The 25,964-nt window shown below is 46.0% G+C and overlaps 3 protein-coding genes across 8 annotated transcripts in view; 2 read left to right on the top strand and 1 right to left on the bottom strand.

The window, feature by feature from the left end:
- Positions 1-25,964, top strand: part of LOC138287238 (zinc finger protein 664-like) — a 946,449-nt gene that overhangs the window by 464,058 nt on the left and 456,427 nt on the right. The window lies entirely within an intron of this gene.
- Positions 1-25,964, top strand: part of LOC138287236 (zinc finger protein 271-like) — a 640,682-nt gene that overhangs the window by 505,492 nt on the left and 109,226 nt on the right. The window lies entirely within an intron of this gene.
- LOC138287235 (zinc finger protein 84-like) overlaps positions 15,580-25,964 on the bottom strand; it is a 34,610-nt gene continuing 24,225 nt past the window's right edge. For 2 of the 6 annotated variants that reach the window (XM_069227594.1, XM_069227593.1), the window contains exons 2-3: positions 23,150-23,219; positions 15,580-22,683 (exon numbers count right to left, since the gene is read on the bottom strand). In XM_069227594.1, the coding sequence (XP_069083695.1) occupies positions 19,293-21,014 (1,722 nt within the window). In that variant the 5' untranslated portion in view covers positions 21,015-22,683; positions 23,150-23,219 and the 3' untranslated portion in view covers positions 15,580-19,292. Of the gene's footprint in view, positions 22,684-23,149; positions 23,297-25,964 lie in introns of all 6 variants that reach the window. The other 4 variants (XM_069227591.1, XM_069227595.1, XM_069227590.1 and 1 more) reach the window with 4 other exon arrangements.

The raw sequence follows: 25,964 nt of genomic DNA, 5'->3' as shown, positions 1-25,964 counted from the left end.
GCAATCAATCTTTTGTACATTATGAGTGCTAGGTCTGCAAACTTATGTATGTGTCTGTGCTTTTTTTCCCTTATCCTAACCCCCAATAAGCAGGAGCCGGGGTCTAGCAGGAATAAATGGTCTGTTATCTCTGAAATATCAGTCACTATCCTCCGCCACTCCACCTCCAGGGACTCCACCTCCAGGGGACCACACTCCCAAATCATGTGATAGAAATGGGCTGACGGGGAGCCGCAGCCGGGGCAGAGAGGGTCAGAACCAGGGAACATGCGCCTCAGCCGAGCAGGTGAGAGATACGTCTGGTGTGTGTAATTGAATTGGGTGTATCTGAACCTGGGGTTTTAGACACCCTTCGGGCATGTTGTAGGGCCTGTGACCACTCCTCGGGTGATAACTGGTTCGGTAGACTAGCGCTCCAATGATTCCTTACGTTCTCTAATCCAGTTTCGGGAAATCTGTTTAAGATTTTATATAAATTTGTTATGACTTTAGCTTGAGTGTCATATAGCAACATGTGGTATAATGCGGGGGAAATATTTGGCTCCCGGTCGCCTGACGACCATGCCTTCTTGATTAAGCAGCGTATAGAATGGTATGCCATAAATTGCCCTGGTCCCACTGCCGTAAGATCGTTTATGGATTAAAATGGCATTAGTACTCCTTCCTCAAAGCAGTCTCCAACCGTTAATATCCACGCTTCTGCCCAAATAGCAGTAGAGTACATTCCAGATATATGACCCTTCCCCAGGATTTGTCCTAGGGGGATAAGGGGAGAGTATGGGAACCCCATGCGATCCTTTTGTATATACCGTGTCCAGCATTCATGTGCAGCTAACATTAATGGATTACTGGAGGCCCCTTTGGCTATGGCACTCAACAGCCATGTAATCAGCGGTACGTCATGCAACTGTGTCCTGATCCATGTGGATTCTGCCGATTCGGGTCTGTGTATCCAATTTAATATCCATTGCAATTGCGCTGGAAGCAAAGTGCAGTCCAGTCCACCCTCATTCAATGGACGATGGAAGGTGGCAAGTGCCACTCGGGTCCTGTCCCCCCATATAAGTCCCAATAATACTGTGTTTAATTCACGGAAAAAGCTTTTTGGCACTGCAACCGGAAATGCCACAAAAAAGTAGAGACGTCGGGGAGTAATAACATGTTCGCCACTGACACTCTGCCTAACGGCGATAGTGGTAGTGAGCACCAGAAGTCTAAGGACCCCCTCATGGATTTCAATGCGCGTCCCAGATTGCCGTCCCTCAAGTCTACAGGCCTATGGTAAATATGAACTCCTAGGTATTTGAATGTATCAAAGCACCACTTCAGGTGTCCCGTTGGAGCAGTCTCTCTATTCTCCGTAGGCCAATCAGTCAGTGGGAACACACAGGATTTATCCCAATTCACCACCAATCCCGATATTCCCCCATACTCCTCCAGTAGGGATATCACCAAAGGCATCACTTCGCACCCCCTTCTCACGTATAGCAATGCATCGTCTGCATACAGTGAGACAATATGGCAGATTCCAGTTCTGAGCACTCCCCATTGCTCCCCCATCGCCCGTAGCCTGGACGCCAATGGTTCCATTGCTACGGCGAATAATAAGGGATACAGTGGACACCCCTGCCTGGTACCCCTACCAATTGGGAAACTATCAGACACAACGCCTCATGTTTTCACTACGGCCCTGGGTTCAGCATACAATGTCTGCACCCAGTGTATGTAGCTAGGACCAAATCCCATATTCTGCATGGTTGTAAACAGGAAGTCTCACCCTAGTGTGTCAAATGCTTTCTCGATGTCTAGTGACATTGCCACATTATCGTATGCCCCCGCCGGAGTGTCCCCAATAATGCTCAACAGCCTGGGAATATTCAAAAAAAGTATTGCGTATTGGGATAAAGCCATTCTGGTCTTCGCGTACTAAGGTATGTATTATGGAAGCCAATCTGCTTGCTAGTATTTTACCTAGAATTTTGCAATCTAGATTTAGAAGCGAGAGCGGTCTATAGGATTTAACATCTGTAGGGTCACGAGTCTGCTTGGGAAGAACCACTATCAATGCTTCTCTTTGTGTAGGTGGGATTATCCTGTGTCCATGCCTCTTCAAACACCACCAGCAAGTGTGATTTCAGGTGTTTTGAGTAAGTGGTGTAGTACTCTATTGGCAAGCCGTCTATTCCTGGTGCTTTGTTTCTGGACATTTTTATAGGAGCCTCTAATATCTCTTTATCTGATTGTGACAATTTTGCTAAGGGCACCCCTCCGAGAAAAGACCCCAATTGTTGGGCAGTGCACATTGTCTGTCCCCTGTATAAGCCGATGTAATAGTCCTCAAATGCTTTGTTGATTGCTTCCTGACTGGTGGCCATATTTCCATCAGCCAGGCGTATGGACCCTATGGGAGCTTGCTGGCGGTCCTCACGTAGGAGCCATGCCAGCAATCTCCCCGACCTATCTCCCTCTGTTTGTAATCGCATCAAGTGATAGTTGTAATCATGACGGCGGAGCCTTAAATCTGCCTCATCATATTTTGTGCGCATGTCTCTTAGCTCTGTGTATGGTGCCCCGTTTTGTGCCACTGCGACTTCCAGATTTCTCACCTCCTTCCCCAGTTTGGCGACCTCAACATGAAGGGAGCACCGCACTCCCCAGTTGGCTGATAGACAATAACCCAGGACAATGACTTTATGAGCATCGCATTCCATCGCTCTTGTGTCTGTAGAATCCCTATTTATTTCCCAATACTGTCTTATTGCTGTGTTCAATTCTTCCCTAAAAGCCTGGTCCTGGAGGGCTTCTACCTGCAAGCACCAAGTGGGGATCGCGGAGCGTCTCCTCCCCCGCTATAGTGTCATCCTTAGTGGAGAATGATTAGACAGCGTTTTGACCAGATATCCAATGTTCTTTACTAGGGAGCATATGTCAGTGGTCCCCCATATAATGTCTATCCTGGTGTATACCTTGTGGGGTGCTGAGTAGAATGAGTATTCTCTTTGCGCTGGATGTCCTATGCGCCAGATATCATATAGTCTTATGTCTCCCGCCCATGTCAGTAGTGGACCAGTGACGCTCTCCTGTGCCAGCCCTTTCGGGGGTGGGATTGATCGATCGAGTACCATATCCGGTGTACTATTAAAGTCCCCTCCCCACACAGCCGGCGCTTCAGGATTAACCAGCAATGCTGGTGTTAGTGTGCGCAGAAATTCAGACAGCGCGCTGTTAGGGGCGTAAATCCCTATTATTGTGAGCTGTCTACCATCTAGTTTCCCTTCTATTATATGTGTATGTTGGACATACGGTACCCCTTGTGCTATCCACACCAATACCCCCATAGCATAGGCCCAGTATGATGTGCCAAAATCTGCCCCCCCCCAGCACCCCCTTAATGCTTTCAGATCGGCCTCCAATAGATGTGTCTCTTGTAGGATGGCAATACGTACCCCCTGGTGCCTGAGGCGAGCATGAATACGGTGTCTTTTGCCCTGTGCCGCCATTCCCCGCACGTTCCACATGATTATGTTGTATTCATGCATAGCGTGGGTTGCAATCTGCGCCATGTTCTGTTGTAGAGAATTTGTGTATATTTCGTGTCCTGGGTTACAATTCCGCCCCAGGTTGTTCCGCTCCGTTCCTGCTGTGCAATATAGACTATCAGCTGTAGCAAAATATCTTGTAGTTTAGAGAGACCTACTGAACATGAATGAGAACATTCCTGCCCACCACCCACCCCAACCAAACCCCAACAACTATGCTGAACTTGCAATATTCTACCGTTGTCTGTAATAGCAAAATCTTCAACACACTTCTAACAGTGAAAAACTGTATCCATACGGATACCTTCTGGGGAATTATATTGACATTTGGAGGTGGCTCTTATGAGGTGCCCCCACCCTTGAAACAAAAAAATTACACATGTCGGCGCCCCCGGAATGCTGGCCTCTCTATTATCATAAGCTCAATATTGTAAATTACTAGTATATAAACAGATAGAGCTATCCAGCTAATACTTATGTATAAAGGCAATGTCCTTCTTGTTCTGGCCAATTCCTCGGAACCAGCGCTCCACCATCCCGCCCCGGAGTTCTTTGAAGAGTGATACAGTTCCACCATCCACTCCTCTAATCGTCATAATGCATCCGCGGATCTGAGTGTGAGCTTCGGGCCCCTAAGCGCCTCCAGTATCGTTGAGTTGGAACTAGCTGAGTCTGTATGATCATTTAGATCAGTCTGTAGTGCACCAAAGGGGTTCTGTGTGTGTAATGTTGCTTCCTTCAGCACCTTAGCTCTCTCCGCCGCTGCTTGTTTTTCGGTAGGTTGGGCATATGAGCGTTTCCTGGGTCTCCTCCGTGTCGATGAAGTGATCCATGCTTCATCCTCCCCCGGTCCTTCCTGAGGTTGTGCCAAACCGTTGACGTAGTGGTGTGTGCACTAGGGTCCGCCACCGCCGGAGGACCCCTATCGGAGGAGGTCTCTGAGTCACTACCTCCTGTGGTAGTAGCCTCCTCCGTGGAAGTCCCCTCGCCCTCCCACTCACTGGTCCCCTGGGCGTCCGTTGTCTCTGCCTCGGATGATCCGTGGGCCGCTGCCTCCCCACTTGCCGGTGCCTCAGCTCCCTCGCCTGATGTAGATGCTGTACCAGACAAACACCAGAGAACAGGGATGGGGAGACAAAACAGGAGAGTCACTTGTAAGTAGTTGAATGCTGATACACAATGGCCAGACATACACCTACCCAGCAGACACACCCAACAGGCAGCACCGTGCACCATGCCCATGGCCATGGCCCTGACTACTGAGCAGTATACTGACCTACACCCATCCCCTAAAATTGTATTTGAGTCGAGGTAGGTGAAACCTGACAGGGACACCCCTACACCCTTTGGGGAGCAGACAGTAGCTGGACACCAGCCAAATTCCCTGCTCTAAGCACCATTAGCCCTATCGCACACACACTCATCCTTCCAGGCTGAAGAATGGGCTGTGAGTACTCACCCCCTTGTGACTGCTGTTCAGCCTTCAAACGCCCATCTAGGTCTGGGTACGCCACCACCAGGATCCTTCGCATGAGGGGGGTCAGTGCCCGACGGGCACCCCTTCCACGTTGGGAGGACTTCCCCAGCTGGGCTTCAGCGATCTTCCGCGCCCTGGTGGGCTCAGACCTAGTAGGGTGACACAGAAATGGAACACAGAGGTCAGGCACCTGCACGATGGGAACAGCTGGCAGAATGTCAGACATAGGACAGACAGTACTCCCAGACATGCAGGACAGTGGCACGCAGCATTCCATGCACCAAGGCCCATCCTGGCTCACAGGAGCACACATCTGTGCAATCCACTCCATCCATTACTCACACAGTGCCCCCCAAACACAGACTCACCTGTACCTCTGGCCGGCCATAGAGTCTGCCGTACAGGGGCAGGACCCCTTCCACCAGTTTCTCCAGTTCTACCTAGGTGAATGCCGGGGCCCTTTCCCCTGCACCACGTGGCAAATCCATAGCCAGAGGCAGGCCACAGCAGTACACAGAGTGGAGTACCTGTCCACACAAGATCAGGGAGTCAAGTGATCAAACGATGACGAACGCGCGTACGTTCGGCGGCGGTATGCACTGTCACCGCCGGCGGCGATCATGATACGCCAGGATTCCCCATTAGCATCCATGTTAGCCAATGAGGGTGCGAACAGCGGTCAACACCACCGTACGCTGTGACGTCAACCGCTAGTGGTATTAGGTCACTTCCACAACAAAGGGGCAGAACAACATTGGGCAAACATTTTGCCATCACCTACGCATCTAGAATTTCATGATACTCATAATGCTGGGCCTATTAGCCATATGAAGCACCTAGGACTCTATCCATTGAGTATATAATCACACATGATTTACTCCGTTCCCTCCTAGTGATGTACATGTACATCTGTCAGGTTGCAGTTATTGTACAGACACTACTATGAACAATGCACTGCATGTATTTAGCATATCTGCCAATGTATGTGTGCCCATCACTCCTTTTTCTTACCCCTCATAGGTACCGACCCTTGTGGCGAGGAAGGGCACCCTCTGTGTTCAGACCACTTGTGGATATGGGGACCATGGTGGAGCGTCAGATCATAATCACCTACAGACTCACACGTGCAACTATTCAGGACCTATGTGCATTACTGGATCCTGCACTGACTCCCAGAAATTGTAATCAGCATGCCATTCCAACTGAGGTGCAGGTGCTCTCCGCACTCCATTTCCCGGCCACAGGCTCATTTCATGTGACAGTGGGCATGGGTGCTGGTTTCTCACAGACAATGTTCAGCCAGGTACTGACAAGATTTCTGAATGCATCTATACAACATCTGCAATCCTATGTGCGATTCCCCCAAAGTGCTGACCTCCCTGCCATCAAGTCTGACTTCTATGCCTTTGCAAACATTCCCCATGTGATAGGTGCCATTGATGGCACCCACATACCCATCATCCCCCCAAGAGTGAGTGAACAGGTGTACAGAAACAGGAAGAACTTTCACTCCATGAACATCCAATTGGTCTGTACTGCAGATCAGTACATTTCCCATGTGAATGCCATGTTTCTGGGTTCTGTCCATGATTCATTTGTTTTAAGGAACTGTAGTGTGCCACAGAAGATGGAACAACTACAAGAGGACAGAGGGTGGATGATAGGTAAGTTTGCATGTCACTAACTGACGCATTGCAGAACACCAGCCTGTCTGACTAAGGACATTACAATGACGGTCGGTTCAGCATTGACCATTTCCCTAGGTGATTCTGGCTATCCAAACTTGCGTTGGCTCCTGACACCAGTGAGGAATCCCAGGACGGATGCAGAGAGGAAATACAACAAGGCCCATGGACGTACTAGGATGGTAACAGAGCGTGCTATAGGTCTCCTGAAGGCTAGATTCCGGTGCCTACATATCCCTGGGGATTCCCTGGCCTACGGGCCTGATAAGGTGTGTAGAATTGTGGTGGCCTGCTGCATGCTGCACAACTTGGCTGTGAGACATTCAATCCCCCTTTTGGAGGTGGAGGGTGCTATAGGTCCTGATCAGCTACCTCAGAGAGGTGAGGAGAGTGAGGGTGAGGATGAGGAAGGGGAAGATGTCAATTCCATGAACCAACTGATACACCTGTACTTCCAATAACTGTGTGGGACTTAAGCCTGTCATTGGGGTTAGTGACTGATACTGTAAGTGTGCCATGTCATACAGGGGGAATTGGTCATGATAGGGGAGACATGGACCTCTTCAGCATGGTACTGACAGACAATCTATGCATTACCTCCTTGCATAATTTGAAACACACAATTCCACCACCAAGCACAAATTGACAATAAAGTAGTTCCCTGCCAGTTGCATCCATACTCCACTTTATTCAACATTGAAGACAGGGGACTGTGTTACAGGTGAGAAATGTTGTTTATTGGTCAAAAACAGTGAAATGTGCTATGTACAGTGATGGAAGTCGTAAGGGTTAGGTGTACTCAAAACAGACTTGGTGGCAGCCCTGTTGGATGTCATAGGTGGGTACTATTTGTAGTGTAGTACTTTATTTAGCCCTGTACTAAGTGTAGTTGGTGAATGGGTGGGATGGTTGCTTTGCAGTAGTAGCAGTGTCAATTGTTGGAGTGGGGCTTGTTCTTAGCTGGGTTTCCAGTGCCATATCTTGGCCTAAGACTACGTTTGGGCGCCTTATGTGGAGCGTCTTGAGGTGGCATGGTTGGCCCTTGTGATTCCTGGGAGGGTATTTCCTGTGTTGTTTCTGCTGCTTGGGTCATCTGTTGCTGGTTGTTCAGGGCTAATGTGGGTGCCTTTTGTCCGGTGTGGGTGTCTGACTGTTTGTTGACCAACTGCAGCAGTGCTCCAGCAATGGTGGCCATTGTGACATTGTGTTCTTTCCACTGCTCCACGGCCTGTTGCTGTTGTTCCAGCTGCATCCTCTGACTTTGCTGCAAAGTGGATTCAATCTGTGCCAACCTGTTTAGGGTATGTTGGTAGTGTGAGAAGGTAGCCTCTTTCTAGCCTTGTTACCCCCACTTTTGGCCTGTTTGTGAGTGTATGTCAGGGTGTTTGTCACTGTTTTCACTGTCTCACTGGGATCCTGATAGCCAGGCCTCAGTGCTCATAGTGAAAACACTATGTTTTCAGTATGGTTGTTATGTGTCACTGGGATCCTGCTGGTCAGGACCCCAGTGCTCATAGGTTTGTGGCCTATATGTATGTGTCACTGGGACCCTGTCACACAGGGCCCCAGTGCTCATAGGTGTGCATGTATATGTTCCCTGTGTGGTGCCTAACTGTCTCACTGAGGCTCTGCTAACCAGAACCTCAGTGGTTATGCTCTCTCATTACTTTCAAATTGTCACTAACAGGCTAGTGACCAATTTTACCAATTTACATTGGCTTACTGGAACACCCTTATAATTCCCTAGTATATGGTACTGAGGTACCCAGGGTATTGGGGTTCCAGGAGATCCCTATGGGCTGCAGCATTTCTTTTGCCACCCATAGGGAGCTCTGACAATTCTTACACAGGCCTGCCACTGCAGCCTGAGTGAAATAACGTCCACGTTATTTCACAGCCATTTTACACTGCACTTAAGTAACTTATAAGTCACCTATATGTCTAACCTTTACCTGGTAAAGGTTAGGTGCAAAGTTACTTAGTGTGAGGGCACCCTGGCACTAGCCAAGGTGCCCCCACATTGTTCAGAGCCAATTCACTGAACTTTGTGAGTGCGGGGACACCATTACACGCGTGCACTACATATAGGTCACTACCTATATGTAGCTTCACCATGGTAACTCCGAATATGGCCATGTAACATGTCTATGATCATGGAATTGCCCCCTCTATGCCATCCTGGCATTGTTGGTACAATTCCATGATCCCAGTGGTCTGTAGCACAGACCCTGGTACTGCCAGACTGCCCTTCCTGGGGTTTCTCTGCAGCTGCTGCTGCTGCCAACCCCTCAGACAGGCAGCTGCCCTCCTGGGGTCCAGCCAGGCCTGGCCCAGGATGGCAGAACAAAGAACTTCCTCTGAGAGAGGGTGTGACACCCTCTCCCTTTGGAAAATGGTGTGAAGGCAGGGGAGGAGTAGCCTCCCCCAGCCTCTGGAAATGCTTTGTTGGGCACAGATGTGCCCAATTCTGCATAAGCCAGTCTACACCGGTTCAGGGACCCCTTAGCCCCTGCTCTGGCGCGAAACTGGACAAAGGAAAGGGGAGTGACCACTCCCCTGACCTGCACCTCCCCTGGGAGGTGTCCAGAGCTCCTCCAGTGTGCTCCAGACCTCTGCCATCTTGGAAACAGAGGTGCTGCTGGCACACTGGACTGCTCTGAGTGGCCAGTGCCACCAGGTGACGTCAGAGACTCCTTGTGATAGGCTCCTTCAGGTGTTAGTAGCCTTTCCTCTCTCCTAGGTAGCCAAACCCTCTTTTCTGGCTATTTAGGGTCTCTGTCTCTGGGGAAACTTTAGATAACGAATGCACGAGCTCAGCCGAGTTCCTCTGCATCTCCCTCTTCACCTTCTGATAAGGAATCGACCGCTGACCGCGCTGGAAGCCTGCAAACCTGCAACATAGTAGCAAAGACGACTACTGCAACTCTGTAACGCTGATCCTGCCGCCTTCTCGACTGTTTTCCTGCTTGTGCATGCTGTGGGGGTAGTCTGCCTCCTCTCTGCACCAGAAGCTCCGAAGAAATCTCCCGTGGGTTGACGGAATCTTCCCCCTGCAACCGCAGGCACCAAAAAGCTGCATTACCGGTCCCTTGGGTCTCCTCTCAGCACGACGAGCGAGGTCCCTCGAATCCAGCGACACCGTCCAAGTGACCCCCACAGTCCAGTGACTCTTCAGCCCAAGTTTGGTGGAGGTAAGTCCTTGCCTCACCTCGCTGGGCTGCATTGCTGGGAACCGCGACTTTGCAAGCTACTCCGGCCCCTGTGCACTTCCGGCGGAAATCCTTCGTGCACAGCCAAGCCTGGGTCCACGGCACTCTAACCTGCATTGCACGACTTTCTAAGTTGGTCTCCGGCGACGTGGGACTCCTTTGTGCAACTTCGGCGAGCACCGTTTCACGCATCCTCGTAGTGCCGGTTTCTGGCACTTCTCCGGGTGCTACCTGCTTCAGTGAGGGCTCTTTGTCTTGCTCGACGTCCCCTCTCTCTGCAGGTCCAATTTGCGACCTCCTGGTCCCTCCTGGTCCCTCCTGGGCCCCAGCAGCGTCCAAAAACGCCAAACGCACGATTTGCGTGTAGCAAGGCTTGTTGGCGTCCATCCGGCGGGAAAACACTTCTGCACGACTCTCCGACTCTCCAAGGCGTGGGGGATCCATCCTCCAAAGGGGAAGTCTCTAGCCCTTGTCGTTCCTGCAGTATTCACAGTTCTTCAGCCTAGTAAGAGCTTCTTTGCACCAACCGCTGGCATTTCTTGGGCATCTGCCCATCTCCGAGCTGCTTGTGACTTTTGGACTTGGTCCCCTTGTTCCACAGGTACCCTCAGTCAGGAATCCATCGTTGTTGCATTGCTGATTTGTGTTTTCCTTGCATTTTCCCTCTAACACGACTATTTTGTCCTTAGGGGAACTTTAGTGCACTTTGCACTCACTTTTCAGGGTCTTGGGAGGGTTATTTTTCTAACTCTCACTATTTTCTAATAGTCCCAGCGACCCTCTACAAGGTCACATAGGTTTGGGGTCCATTCGTGGTTCGCATTCCACTTTTGGAGTATATGGTTTGTGTTGCCCCTATCCCTATGTCTCCCCATTGCATCCTATTGTAACTATACATTGTTTGCACTGTTTTCTAAGACTATACTGCATATTTTTGCTATTGTGTATATATATCTTGTGTATATTTCCTATCCTCTCACTGAGGGTACACTCTAAGATACTTTGGCATATTGTCATAAAAATAAAGTACCTTTATTTTTAGTATAACTGTGTATTGTGTTTTCTTATGATATTGTGCATATGACACTAAGTGGTACTGTGGTAGCTTCACACGTCTCCTAGTTCAGCCTAAGCTGCTCTGCTAAGCTACCATTATCTATCAGCCTAAGCTGCTAGACACCCTATACACTAATAAGGGATAACTGGGCCTGGTGCAAGGTGCAAGTACCCCTTGGTACTCACTACAAGCCAGTCCAGCCTCCTACAGGTAGGCCCCCAAAACCTCTGCAATGACTTCCTGGGCTGCTGCATCCATCCGATGCCCTGCCCCCTGACCCACACTTGACCTTGCCCTGGCCCCCCTGTGCCTGTGTCCCCTGCGCAGGTCTTGACGTGCCACTTGTACTGGGGCCCTCGCCATTCCTGCATGTTGGGAGTGGGAGACTGTGGCCTCTGTAGCTGTGTTCCACCTGTCTGTGCCCTGGGTCCACTGGTGTGGGTACACCTCCCCTGGCCTGCTGGTCTTGACTGGGTGTTAGGGGTGACAGTGTTTTACTGGGTGGGGCTGCTGCATGCTGAGCATCCAGGGCTGTGTGAGGGGCTTGCCTGCTCATCAGTGTCCAGGGATCCTTCGTCAAGGTCTTGTGATGTGCCTCTGTATCCCTGGAGTGCTGTGGCACTCCTTGTCCCCTCCATTAGGGTTGCATGGGTGGTGGTGCCTGTTGGGGGACATAGACATGTCTGTTACATATGCATGAGGGTTTGAGGTGTACAGAACTGTGTAATTGTGTACTGGTGTGCCTTTCAGGGGCCTTCCGGGGCGCCTTTGTGATGTGGCCATTGCATTTAGTGTCAGTGGAGGGGTTACATTGTGGTGGGGGTTATTATTCCATTGTGGGTACGTGCAGGGGTGGGTGGCTGTACACAGCAGGAGTGATGTGGGCCTGGTAGTGAGTTGTGGGTGATGCAGGGTGGTGGGTAATGGCTGGGTGGGGTGTGGGTCTAGGTGGATGTGGATGTGGGTGGGGTGGGGTGGTGCATGCATTACATGAATGGTGTATAGGGAGTAATTGTAGATGACTTACCCGAGTCCATTCTTCCAGTGAGTCCAGTGAGTCCCTCTGGGTGCAGGATGGCGAGTACCTTCTCCTCCTAGTCGGTGTAGTCGGGTGGTGTTGGTGGCGGTCCTCCACCAGTCTTCTGCACTGCGATGTGGTGCCTAGATGCCATGGCCCTGACCTTCCCCCGCAGGTCGTTCCATCTCTTGCGGATGTCGTCCCTGGTGCGTGGATGGTGTCCCACTGCATTCACCCTGTTAACAATGGTCTGCCACAGCTCCATTTTCCACGGAATGGGTGTGTGCTGCACCTCGGACCCGAAAATTTGTGGCTCCACCTTTAGGATCTCATCCACCATGGTCCTTAGCTCCCTTTCGGTGAAGCGTGGATTTTGGGGGGGGACATGGTGAGGGTGGTGGATGGCGTCGGGACTAGGGACGGGGTTTGGGTGCTCCCGTGTGGGTCGCTATGCGTGTCCTGTCTGCCGGCGTGCTCTCCCTCTGGCTCTGGTGCTCTCTGTCTTCTGGTCCTGGTTTCGTTGCAAGGGATTATGGTGTGTGTCTGGGGGTGTTCTATGGTGTTGTGGATGTGTGTCAGGCATGTCGGTGCTAGGCCTAGCCAATGTGTGCACTGGTTGTTGTTGGGCCCCCTAGCAGCCCGGTGCTGGACGCAGCTGCCAATGGTCATCCGGCCTACACTGTCCGCCGAGGTGATTTGTGCATCATTATTTGGAGGGCGGGATGTGGGTGTGCTTGGCGGAGGCGGGGTTGGGTGGCCTGGGATTCCCGCAGACAGGGCCCTGGCGGGAAGTGGTGGTGTGGGAATTTTTGGCGGGGTTGGGTTTTTCTATCATTATATGGCAGGTTTCCATTCGCTGCTGCCGGCGGGATTCTGTTCACCGCCACCACGGTGGTCGGCGGTCTTTCCCGCCATGTTCATAATGGCCACCTATGTATTCACTCCAACCGCCATGATACATTGGGGCATATTTATGAAAAGTGGCGCTGCACCTAGTGCATAATGGAGGTAGTTGGGGAGACTAGAGTCAAAACTTTTGATGCTAGTCCGGCGCTTTGCAGGACTAGCTTCAAAAATGTATACGCTAGTCCTGCAAACCACCCAGAGGACCATTGAATATTATGGGAGCCTCTATTTAACGTCTACAGAAAGCAGGCATTCAAAATGCAGATAGAAAATGGTGCAAAGGAATCTCATAGATTTTTACACCCCCATTAGTGCCAGAACGCCACCTTGCATACATTATGCCTGGCACAGGCCTAATGTGGCGCAAGGGTTTACAAAGTGGCGCAATGCATGCTTTGCAACACTTTGTAAATATGGTGCAGGGAAAATGCCATGTTAGCGCCGCCTTAGCATAAAAAAAGTAGACTATGGCGGCACTAAGGTGGCGCTAGGGGTGCTTAAATATACCACACTATGTTTAAAAAAAAATTCTCAGCCCTCAGGCATCAACCATATTATGACAAATAATACAGCCTGGCGGTGTTCTGCTGGCAGGTGCTGCTGGCAGTAGCAGTGCCCCGTCCCGTCTCCTGCCGGAAGACCCCTTGGATCCAGGTAAGTCGGGTCTCCGAAGGGGGGTGGGGGTGTTGTGTGTTTGTGGAGGGGTGTGTGCATGTATGTGTGTGCGTGAATGCGGGTGTGTGTTGAGTGTTGATTGCATGTGTGCATGTATGGAAGTGTGAGTGCGTGTATGTTTGGAAGTGTGTGCGGATGTGTGTGTGATTGGATGTATGCATGCATGTATGTATATGTGAATGAGTGTGTGTCTGTGTGTGTGTGATGGGGGCATGGATGTATGGGGTGGGGGTTTGGGAGGTGGGGTTGGGGTTGGGGGGTCTTTGGAAAGGTAGGTGGTGTGGGGGGCACCTATCAGTGACAGGGAACAAATTCTGTGTCACTGATAGGGCGTACCACCATGGTTTTCGTGGTGTTACGAATGCCACAAAACCCACGGCAGTAGGTGGGGTCATAATCCCGCAGGTGGCACAATGGCAGCCGCTGGGCTGGAGATGGATATCTCTAGCCCGGCGGCTGTTACCACCATGACGGTCGGAGTGGTACATTGGCGGGGTCGCTTCAGCCAACCCACCAATGTCATAATGCTGCGATAAGTACCGCCAGCCTGTTGATGGTACTACTGCCACATTATCGCTGACCGCCGGGGTCATAATGACCCCCTATATACTAATCCATAAATACCATAGCACTTCCAGCCACAGCTCCAGTTGGTTACAAGCTACACACCAAATAAAACGAAGAGCTTTTAAGACAGTGCTTTCATTTGTCTGACTTATCTGGTCACAGCATTCACCCACAAATGAACCAGTACACAGAATGTTGCTCCCCACACCACACTGTAAGAGAGATGGGTGCTACTCAAGGTTGAACACATTTCCCTGTCTATATGTGTCCTATTAGTATACCATGACTATTGCTGAAAGGCATCAGAGCTTTGTACATGGTCCAAGGCAAAGACAGTCAATGTGTGATTAGAGAGGAGATGGTTCCTAAGAGTGAAAGAGGACTGTTAATACGTCACAATGTGATATTCTTCAAAGTGGAGTATTTTCAGCACTTTCTGTTACAATCTGAAGCTCTGACAATTTCAAATATGTATGAATTAGTATTCCTATTACAGCACTTGCTGCTTGGAGAAGGTCCATCCTAGACCAGTATGTCAACAAGACGCATGCTTACAAAATTGAGAACAAAGGGATTTTGTCATGGTCAAGGAACACAAACATATCCTGCGTCAAACCTCACATGTTTACCTGATACAGAGCAAAGAACAATATAAAGTGATAAACTAAGAAAAAAAGTAACCTGGAAAACTGCTGCTTATTAACATAAATTGAAAAGTAATACAGAACGACATACCCAGGGCCGTGTGACTTGGACGCCTATTATTTCTCAATATAGCCGTTGGTTGTTATTGCGATCCATTGCTCACATTATCATGTGCACTAGCAGAGATGGGAGCCTGGGGTATCTGATCACTGAAGCTCATTTAAATACAAAGGGGGGGCAGCCTGTACACAAAGCACAACAGAACGTGTTTATGTGACATGCTTGTACACAGGAGAGGGCACAGTGACTCTGGTAACAGTGCAAGTGTTGTTATGACATGAGTGGACAGTCTTAGTTGTTGAGACCTGAAGGTAGGAAGGGCAGCAGCTTTAGCAATTTCAACTGTTTGAGAGAGGGTGCAAGTCTCTGATTCTGGGGCACAGCTACCAATAGCCCCCTCGTGGCCTCTGCTTTCTGCACCTACAGTCTGGTGCACATTCTGTCTAAACCAGTAACTTTGTCAGCTACATAGTCTGGTGTCTGGAATCAGCCTGCTTTGCTTTTCCCATACTTTGGCCAGTAAAGGTAAATGTGTTTTCCACTAATGTGCCCTTAGCTCACTTTTGGTAACGTTGCTTCAGCAGTAAGGCCTAATGCACACTCAAGGGTAAAACAAATCAGTGGAAGTCAGAAATTTCAATACAATGTAATTAAATGAGATACAGACATTCAACATTCAAAGCAAGTTTAGATAAACAGGATTATTTAATAATTACTCAGAAGCAAAATCAAAAGTATATATGTGATTTAAGGATTATTATTAAGCAAAAACAACTGACCTAAAGGAAATACAGGATACAGTTAGTCACGTATTCAACATCACAAACAATCAGTATACAAAACAGTAGCTGCCTCGCTAGGCATGCCCGAAGGGGCGCTGGTGAGTCTGGGCTCCGGTGATGATTAACACTGGAATTTGATGCGAGATTTTGGGCTCAGTCAGTCTCAGAAGGTGATGAGCTGCACAGAAGTGGCTTGAAGTGTAAAATGCCCAGAAGGTAGTGTTGGGTCCAGTTGAACCTGAATCTACGGCACCAAAATGCATCAAATGTCAGGCACTGAAAACAGCTGCAAAGTCGTTAGAGGTCCCAAGTTATGGAGATGGTTCAAACTTGATGATCTGAACCAAAGCACAGAGCGTGGTGTGGGAACAAGCGTCATACTGGAGCTCACGCTGATGGTTTGAACATGAGACTTGTAACCATCATGGTATATCACTGCAGGTTCAAACGTCGATCCGCTATTCCACCCATATCTCAGTTATCCAAGTGAAAAGGTAGAATACCACTGAAGGCAGATCAAGGTGCAGGAATCTCAGGGTTTGGGCTCTTGGTGCTTACATTGTAGACGTAGACCAAGGGTAAAAACTTGTTCATCAAACAAAAAAATGCACATGAAAAATATGAGAACCTCAGAACCAGTTAACAGCAAGTGACATTTCAGCACCAATGTGGTGGTAAATACAACAAGGTCTGGTAAAAGGAAGAGGAGAAGGAAAAATATAACAGCAAATCATGATAACATGGTTAACAACACAGAGACATTACCTGATCATACTACTGCAATATCAGATCGTTGCTACAAGAGGCTCTCAGGAGGCCCAATGATGTAGCAAGTCCAGAAAAGTTACTTAAAGATATTCGTTGCCACTCCTCAGTCAAACAAACACATCGGACAAGTGCTCTGGTGTTCTCGCAGGGTCGTCCCATTTCCTTCAATAACAGCCAAGTACCCAGGTTCACAAAAATGAAACAATCAGGTCAAGTTGGGCACCGTGAGGGCTATTCACAAAGGTATCCTACACTTGTGAGTAACCTAAATGTGCAATGATGCTCATAGAGTAATGTTTCTACTTTTAGCTATTCACCATTACGAGCGTAAAGTTACTTAATTTCACACCCTTAAATAGAGGTGGAGCACAATGTACAAATGTGACTTACTACAGCCAGAATGGAGCAATGAGAAGTGCAGCACCGCACAAAGCCAACACTGATAATGCAAAACCCCTCCCTAGAAACTAATGGCGGCAGAGACTTAAAAATAGAGCCCTACTGGAAATAAAGATAAATTACAATAATGTATTCTGCCTTTCAAAACTACATATAAATTCAAAAGAATGCTACATAATTACACATTTTAAAACGAATTATTTCATAAGATAAGTTAACCTTTTAATTAAAAAATATTGTAGCTATTAAAAACATTATTTAACTTAATTCCATACATAGCTTTTTCTAAGGCTGTGTCCCCTCTGAGCGGAGGCGTGTAAGGCAAATGCATTGCTCGCAGATCACCCAGACGGGTCCCAAGATTGGGAATGCATGGATCACTCCTTTTACCCCTACAAGACGCTTGCGTTTTTCCAACGCCTGCCTGGCTGTGGTTCCGGCGATCAGGAGAGCGAGAAGAGGTGGCCGATCTTTCCAGTACAATGTCTCCAAGCTATGGGATTCTATGCCTACTACCTTGCAGACTGCTGATTGGAATCGCCATTACGCAAACAGCTGTTCGCACAGTCTTGTTGATCTCCTGGCTCTGATGGCAGATGTTTAACATCGTCACCGCTGTGTAATGTGTAGCACACTATAGCGCTGGGAAGCCCTAGGGTAGCTTTGTGCTCTGTAAGTGCCTAATACAGTACAATACAGTGTAGTAATTCTAAGAATATCATGAGAAAATTCAATGATTTTACTTCAGGTGGGATGTTTTTATACAATTCTTCAAAAAATTATTTAGCACATTTAAAATAAGTTAATTTGTTAATTAAAATACAAGTTAATAGTGTTGTAGCCTTTTTTGTGTTCTACGTTTAAAGTATATTTTATTAATTTACACTAATATTTAAAATAAAAACAATTCATTTCTTCTAGAATAATAAACATTTATAATTTTCCCCATCTTTTTACACAGGGAGAGCACTGCCCACATTTTGTAAGCTTAAATTAAAGGTTTCCCACCTAAAGTAACATTTTATCATGCATGATTAATTATTAAATGTGATGTAGAGAATTAAGTATAACAAATGTAATTATACTTTACTGAAAATGAAGGTTATATTAGTGTTTACATTAAAACATTATTAAAACATTTTAAAATAATAAAATGTTTTCTTTTTAGATATTGTTTTCCATTAAATTACACATATTTCGATTGTTTACTAGTTGCAGTTCCAGTGGATGGCTATGTGTGATGTTGGACTTACTCCTGCTCTGAGCTGGAGTATATTTACAACTGTTTTAGGTACATTGTAGATGTAGTAAGTTTAGAACTGTGGAGTGTAATTTAAAATGGGCTTACTCCTTTGTGGGTGAGTGCTTTTCTTTCCGTAAACTCCTCCTTACTCCTTCCTTATCCTCTCCCCTTTATTGATAAATATTTACAATTTTGCAGCCAAACCCCTCTGTGCCTCCCGCATTTAGTACTAAAAAGTATATGAACATGTGGGGAAACTCTGCAGTCGGGGCAGACAACTCGTTGCCGAAAAAGCTGGGAAAGGCCGGACATTCACACATAGGTTTGTGAATAGCATTCTGTCATACTTAATTGTCCTATTGTAGTTTATGAATATGTCTGATTATCTGTGAGTCTCTCTTGGATGTATCTGATGTGATTCTAAAGCTTGTGAAACTTCCATCGGCAGATGGGGAGCAGGTTCCATTTGTAGCATACTGGAAATGGAAAGAGGCCACTTAAGTGGATCTTTATAATACTATGCTGTGTGCCCTCATAACAGAAGTATTTAGGACTATTGATGGTGGTGCCAAGAATGGTTTGCATATGGTTGGCATTGTCTTTAGTGGTCCAAAGACTAGAGAATGATGTGGTGGAATGTTGCCAAGATTAACTTCCAGTGCTTCCATCACCTTTAGTTTTTCTCAATGATCAGCTCTAAGTGGCACAGTCTTGAACTGCTGTTGGTTCCACAGAGACCTGCGATGAAAGAACTCCTGTTGCAGCTCCCTGTTGAGGCTCATTAAGGCTGGAAACAGTTTGAGGTTATTTGCATTCCAGATCATAGGGGCGTGGCCTCAAAAGTTCAGGATCAACTTATCCTTGTGGGTTGGTGCTGTGGCTCTTTGGCACACAGGGAGCAAAACACACTGAATGCAATAAGGCCACAAATAGTCACTAAGAAGTAAGGTTAATTCAAGTATTTCCACCAATCACAGTGTGCTTTCAGTAGACAGTTTGTAGGACAATCAATGGCTTTAGATCTTTGTGGCTACGTCATATGAATGTTTTGCAATGCTGAACTCTCCTCTCCATGGTTGACAGTAAGCATCTTTTTTTCTCCCGCACTGTCTTTCTCATGTAGATAGGTTGCATTTACAACTGAAGTTTTTGTCACATTGAGAGCAGTGATAATTTTCATTCTCGTTGTGGGTTCTCTCATGTTGAATCAAACTGAATCTCCAGCTGACACTTCCCTGGTATTTAGAAAAATAACAAGGTTTTTATCTAGTGTGAGTTCTCTCATGTTGAACAAGACCAGATTTTCGACTGAAGCTTTTCCAGCATTCAGAGCACTGATAAGGTCTTGGACCAGAGTGAGTGCTCTCATGTTGAGCTAGACTAGATTTCTGGCTAAATGTTTTTGAGCAATCAGAGCACTGATAAGGTTTATCCCCAGTGTGGATTCTCTCATGTCGAATGAGACTGATCTTACAACCAAAACATTTTTGGCACTCTGAGCACTGATAAGGTTTGTACCCAGTATGTGTTCTCTTATGTTGAGTGAGATTGTCTTTCTGACTGAAGCTTTTCTGGCATTCAGTGCACTGATAAGGTTTTAGCCCAGTGTGTGTTCTCTCATGTCGAATGAGATTGTCTTTCTGACTAAAGCTTTTCTGGCATTCAGTACACTGATAAGGTTTTAGCCCAGTGTGTACGCGCTCATGTTGAATGAGGCAGATTTTCCGCCTGAAGCTTTTCTGACACTCAGAGCACTGATAAGGTTTTAGCCCAGTGTGTAAACGCTCATGTATAGAGAGACGGTTTTTCCGCCTGAACCTTTTATGGCATTCAGAGCACTGATAAGGCTTTTCCCCAGTGTGGATTCTCTCATGTATTGTTAGAAACCATTTGTGCTTAAAGCTTTTTTGGCATTCAGAGCAGTGATATGGTTTCTGCCCAGTGTGGGATCTCTCATGTGCAGTGAGACTGACTTTCTGGCTAAAGCTTTTTTGGCATTCAGAGCACTTATACGGTTTTTGTCCAGTGTGAGTTCTCTCATGTTGAGCTAGACCAGAATGTTGTTTGAAGCTTTTCCAGCATTCAGAGCACTGAAACGGTTTTTGCCCACTATGAGTTCTCTCATGTTTAGTGAGATTTTGTTTCACTCTGAAACTTTTCTGACATTCACAACACTGAAACGGTTTGTGCCCAGTATGGATTCTCTCATGTTGAATTAAACTAGCTCTCTCACTGAAGGTTTTTTGGCATTCAGAGCAGTGATACGGTTTTAGTCCAGTGTGCGTTTTCTCATGACGAGCTAGACCAGATTTGTGACTGAAGCTTTTCCTGCATTCAGAGCACTGATAAGGTTTTAGCCCAGTGTGAGTTCTCTCATGTTGAGTGAGACTTAATTTTGAACTGAAGCTTTTCTGGCATTCAGAACACTGATAAGGTTTGTGTCCAGTATGGATTCTCTCGTGTTGAATTAAACACGCTCTCTGACTGAAGCTTGTCTGGCATTCATTGCATTGATAAGGTTTTTCCCCAGTGTGGCTTCTCAGATGTAAAATGAGAGAGGTTTGGTGACGGAAGTCTTTCTGGCACTCAGAACACTGATAAGGTTTTTGCCCAGTGTGGATTCTCATGTGTCGAGTGAGACTGCCCAGAAAACTGAAGCTTTTTTGACACTCGGAGCACTGATATGGTTTCTGTCCAGTGTGGGTTCTCACGTGCCTAGTGAGACTAGATTTCTGGCTGAAGCTTTTTTGGCACTCAGAGCACTGATAAGGTTTGTGCCCAGTGTGGATTCTCACATGTTGAATGACAGAGGATTTGTGACTGAAGACTTTCTGGCATTCAGGACACTGATAAGGTTTTTGTCCAGTGTGAGTTCTCTCGTGTTCAGTGAGGTGGGATTGATAACTAAAGCTGTTCTCACATGTATTGCTCTTATTTGAGATGTATGTATCTCCATGTCTGGTTTGTTCCTGGGTACATGCCATGTTAAGACTTAATCTAATTAAAGAGTCTGTACTCAGTTATGTTACACTCAGCATTAACATCTAAAATAAACTGCAGATGCTCTTCTTAACAATTGTATTTAACTAATTTTAGCTTTTATCTGGAGATCATTTTCCTACTTTCAAAGGCAGCCTATCTAACTTGTCTTATAAACCTTCACTGAGGAGGCCCTTGTATTTATTAAGATGCCTCTCATGGATTCATTTTATCCAAGTTGTGCCCTGGTGAGGACTCTGATGTTGAATTGGACTAATATTGTGACTGCAGTTTATCACATCTGATGTTAGAGTTTTAAAAGCACTGATAAGGTCTTTGGGGTTTAGCGTTTGCCTTTTAAGTACATTTGTTCATACAAGTAATGACAAGTGATTAGGGCATGCCAGAGTGGTTTTAGGAATTATCAGTGGCAAAGCACTGGCCCCTTTTAAGCTTTCTGAGCCAATACCAGATTTGTTACTATACGACTAAGGCAGGTATATGATCGACTTTGCGGAGCAGGATCCTACTCCGATCACCCCAAGAGACAGTTATTGTGGGAATCTTTCTGTACTGGAAAGGATACTCCAGCCTCTTTGCTGTAATGACATTTGAGAAAGATCAGTTACAATTTGTTTCTTTTAAACAATGTTTTCTCTCTACAAATCACAGGAGACATAGACAAAAGCTCGCTCTTTTACATGGAGGCGACTGGTCGTCCTGACACTTCTGTCATGTTATGTGTACAGATACTGTTTTGCTGGTTTGCAGTTTGTGGATCCCAGGCATTTCTCATAAACCATCAGAGAGAATCTACAACACTGAATATTCTCCAGTGCACTGCAAGGGTATCATTTGTTGCCGAAATGTTTTGCTCGGCTAATCTTGAATTGTTTCTTTTAAGTTAAAATATTCTTACAATTATCCGATGCAGACTTTCAATTTACTCTTGTGTTCCATGTATATTTCAGAGGCTACTCATGCTCAGGAAATGACACTTGGAAACATTAATGGTCATTTTACTTTCAGGATTTGACAACTTCCACATTGAGCAGTTTCTTCAGTTCCAGGTTCCTCACCATTTGTGGCACATAGAATGTGTTTCTCCTTTTAATGCTCTGGAATGTTTTACCGTACCTTAAAGTAACACTTTTCAAGGTGTTTCACTAAATTAAAACCTTCCTTTTTATGTTCATGTTTCAGTCACCTGTAGAAATAGAGTCAGAGATTGTAAATGAACACGAATAAAAAAAATGATCTTATACTTTGGAGAAAGAAAGCATTTACAGAAACAAGAAAGGTCATTAGTTTGAGCTGCATTTCTGATAGTGGTAAAACAGCTCTTGGCGTCTGTAGATAGGAAACTTGGAACCACCGCAACTCAAGGTCTCAACGACTGGCATCCTAGTGAGATACCTGCAATACTTGTAATGAATTAACAGATGTTGTTTACTCCCTTGGCCACTTAGAGTGTCATTACTTTTTTCAGCGATCTAGGAAGGGACATTTTATTGAACAAAGGAATTGGCCTTGTACTCGGTGCTTTAAATGCCACTGTCCGCCGAGGCTGTGTCCAGTTAGCTCAGTGGAGTTCACATCTCAAACTGAGGGGAAGATAAGGGCTTACTTGGTGACCTGGAACTCATCCTCCAACAGGACCCAGCACTGCAACACCTGGAAAAGGAAAAAAAACATCACAACGGTATAGGAAACCAAAAAGGTCAAGAAAAGACAAACACAAAACAGACGGGCCCAGCACGACCCGTGAAGTGGCAGACAAGACAGAAAAGGGTTGGATGCGAGGACGTAAAGATGTGGAAGTAAGATCCAGAGAGAAAAGATGTAGAAGAACAGACTAAGGAAGTATAGTATCCCGTGGTGTAGGAGGAGGTGACAAATGCTCAGATAGTGAAGGAACTGCTGGGCAAAACCGACCTAGAAAGGAATCGAACCAGCATTAGGCCTCAACGTGTTCCAGGAGGAATGTGTCTCCATCAGGCTATTACCAGAAGTTTGATGCAACACAAATAGTGCACAGTGGGCGTCAAATGTAGAAGAGACTTTACAAAACAGATTGAGAGAGGGAACAGAGAAAGAAGAAACAGAGGAAAAGGAAACTTAGGGTTAAAGGTATCCGTACCTGACCGTTATATTTCTTGTTCCACCAAGGGTGGCAGCCGCACCACACCGCACCGCCTGGTCATCCCAGACTACCTTGAACCGAAGTAAACAAACACTTTTGCATCAGACGACAATCACACTTCATCCCATCTTCCAAATAACTGCCCTGAATTTACAAAACAAAAGGAACTCTTGTTCTCTATAAGTCATTGTAAAGCAATTATGCTATGAATAAATAGACATTTTTGGTTCACCAAGAACCATGATCGCTTGCTGGAAAAGGTCTCTGTGAATATGGAGACATCATCAACCCAGTCTGCTTATTCATAACCCCGTCTTTCCATTTACAACGCATGCAATGCGTGAATCAAAACAATATGGTTTGCAAATGGCACGGTAAAGTCATTGTACATAATTCTGCCAACAAGGCATCAATGTGTTGGTGCTTTTTATTTATAAATTAACTAAAGGGATGATGTGGGGGACCGGTGTCTGCTGAGCCCCACTGGATGATGACCCAAGGACTAGGGTATGGAATCTAATCTTGGCAAGACAAAGCACAGAACAGTGAATGTTGAGATCTCCTTTGAAGTCAATGGAGCAGCAGCAGCGTATAACCCCTGATAAAGGCCCGCTGCTCTCAACATTACGATGTCCTAGTGCACAGCCACTGCCTCTCCAAAATATATGGATTGGTCAGAAGGAAGCAAAAGATAGAGAATGCGCAGCGGGGCACGGAGGAGCCTCCCCTCTTCTTCCTCCCGTAGCTCACAGTGTTAGTGGTGTCTCGGGAGGAGGAGTTGGGGCTTCTGCTCAGCTCCTGAATCTTCCTGGCTCACCTGAATGACAAAAAGCAGTTTGGCCAAGCCAAGGAAGAACCAGGGGCTGTGAATGTTAAACAATTAACTGCTGTGGCCCTGCATGCAGCTGCTAACTGGTAAAAATCCACAGCAAAACCTGTGAAACAAATGTTTCAGAGCCACAGGGGTGTTTCACCCACCTCAGTCTCGGGGGTTCTTTTGTTTTATTAATTAACACATCTTCTCCTCATGGGGAAAATGCAGTAATAGCCTTATAGTCTGCCGCAGCAGGCTATAATGGCCATTAAACAACATCTTCCTTGGTAAAGGCCCTTGCCTTTGGAGCTACAACAAGCTATAAGGCTATATTACAGATTTAAAATAATTACAGGAGGCAAAAACATGGTTAAGCTGTCAGAGAAATGTTCATAATAATATTTGCAAGAGGATCACATAAAGGTAACCTCTGAAGTATATCAAAAGCCAGAATTTGAAATAACTCTAGATGCAAAGTCAATAAACTGACCAACACAACAACTGTCTGCTAAGAATTGGAAAAAGTTATTCTATAATATCAAATTTGAAAACTAACATAGAGTCTGCTTAGTTAAAAACAAAGGAAAGTTCTTAAGAATAAAATCAGTAAGTGGACTGAATGTAGCCTGCCTTATGGAAAAGGGCAAAAACATTCCAGGAAATATCCCCAAAACAGTACATTTTATATTTTTCAGACAGAGGGAACACATTATAGACATGGTTCATGATGAGGTAATAATGACAACAACCAATAAACTTTCAGGAAAACATAGCATTCACAAAATGAATAATTGTGACTCACCTAAAAGTAAAATAATGGCATTGGATCTTGCATGTTCTATAATACAATACCTCAGCATAAGACAACAATAGTATTTATTTTTCTCACTCCCTGTTTCTTACTCTAATTACCACTTGTGTTTCTAATCCCCATGATTAGAGAGTTATATGTGCTCCTTAGCACTTCTTTTAGAATGCCCTGCTCAATCATTTTGTCAATGACCGGAACAATTCCCTCCTCTACTTCACCTGTAAGGTTGTACTGAAGAGTGTGTGGATTCGCTGCATTTGGTTTCACCATGATTTGTACTGGCTCTGAACTTTCAATCAATCTAGTTTATTTTCTTGTAAAAATCCAAGTCTCTTTACTGTGCAAATTAAATCTGGAGGTAAATCCTCTTTTGTAAAGCCTGGAAGTAAATTAACTCTTGAGTCTTCATCTTGTATCTGAATACCAACTTATATAAAGAAGGTTACTTCCTAACATAATAACTGGACTTTTCTCACTAAGTATAAATTTGTGGCTATTCATTATCGACCCAAATTTTCCAGGAGCATTTGCTGACAGCTTATTCGTTTTGTATTAGAAATTGATATTTGTTTTCTAAAGCGTTCAAATGTACCTGGGTGCTGTGTTAACCATACTGACTATGCTCCTGCCGATATACGCTGAATTGTTGCCTCTCATTTAAAGACTGGAAAAAAGCCAGGTTTTAAGATGTTTCCTAAAAATCAGATGGTTAGATTGAATTCTCAGCTGTTCCGGTAGATTGTTCCAGAGATGGGATGTAGCATAGATGAAACTTTCCCCTACCAGTCAGACCTAATTTTACAGACATTTATTGTACAAGAACTAGCAGATTGAAGTGGCCTACTGGGATAATACCAGGTAAGATTGTTCGGAGTGGTCTCTCCATACAAGGCTTTGTGAGCGAGACAAAGAGCCTTAAATCTGACTCATTTCTTTACTGGCAGCCAATGAACTTTTTTCAAAAGTCTTACAGCTGCATTCTGAAGATATTGCAATATTTGCAAGGAATGTTGGTGAATAGCTATGTAGAGGGTACTGCAATAGTCAAGGCTTGATAACACAAGTGCTGTAGTTTCATTGTTTTGCAATTCAAAAGGTATATACTGTAAGATCTTCCTGATCTTGCATAGTAAAAAGAAGCAAGATGAGGAACGTTTGGTTATTTGAGCATGAAAGGACAGGCTGGA

The sequence above is a fragment of the Pleurodeles waltl genome, chromosome 4_1 (genome assembly GCF_031143425.1).
Source record: "Pleurodeles waltl isolate 20211129_DDA chromosome 4_1, aPleWal1.hap1.20221129, whole genome shotgun sequence".
Lineage (NCBI taxonomy): Eukaryota > Metazoa > Chordata > Amphibia > Caudata > Salamandridae > Pleurodeles > Pleurodeles waltl.
The sequence above is the reverse complement of the archived record's forward strand: the minus strand, read 5'-3'. Positions and strand labels throughout refer to the sequence as shown.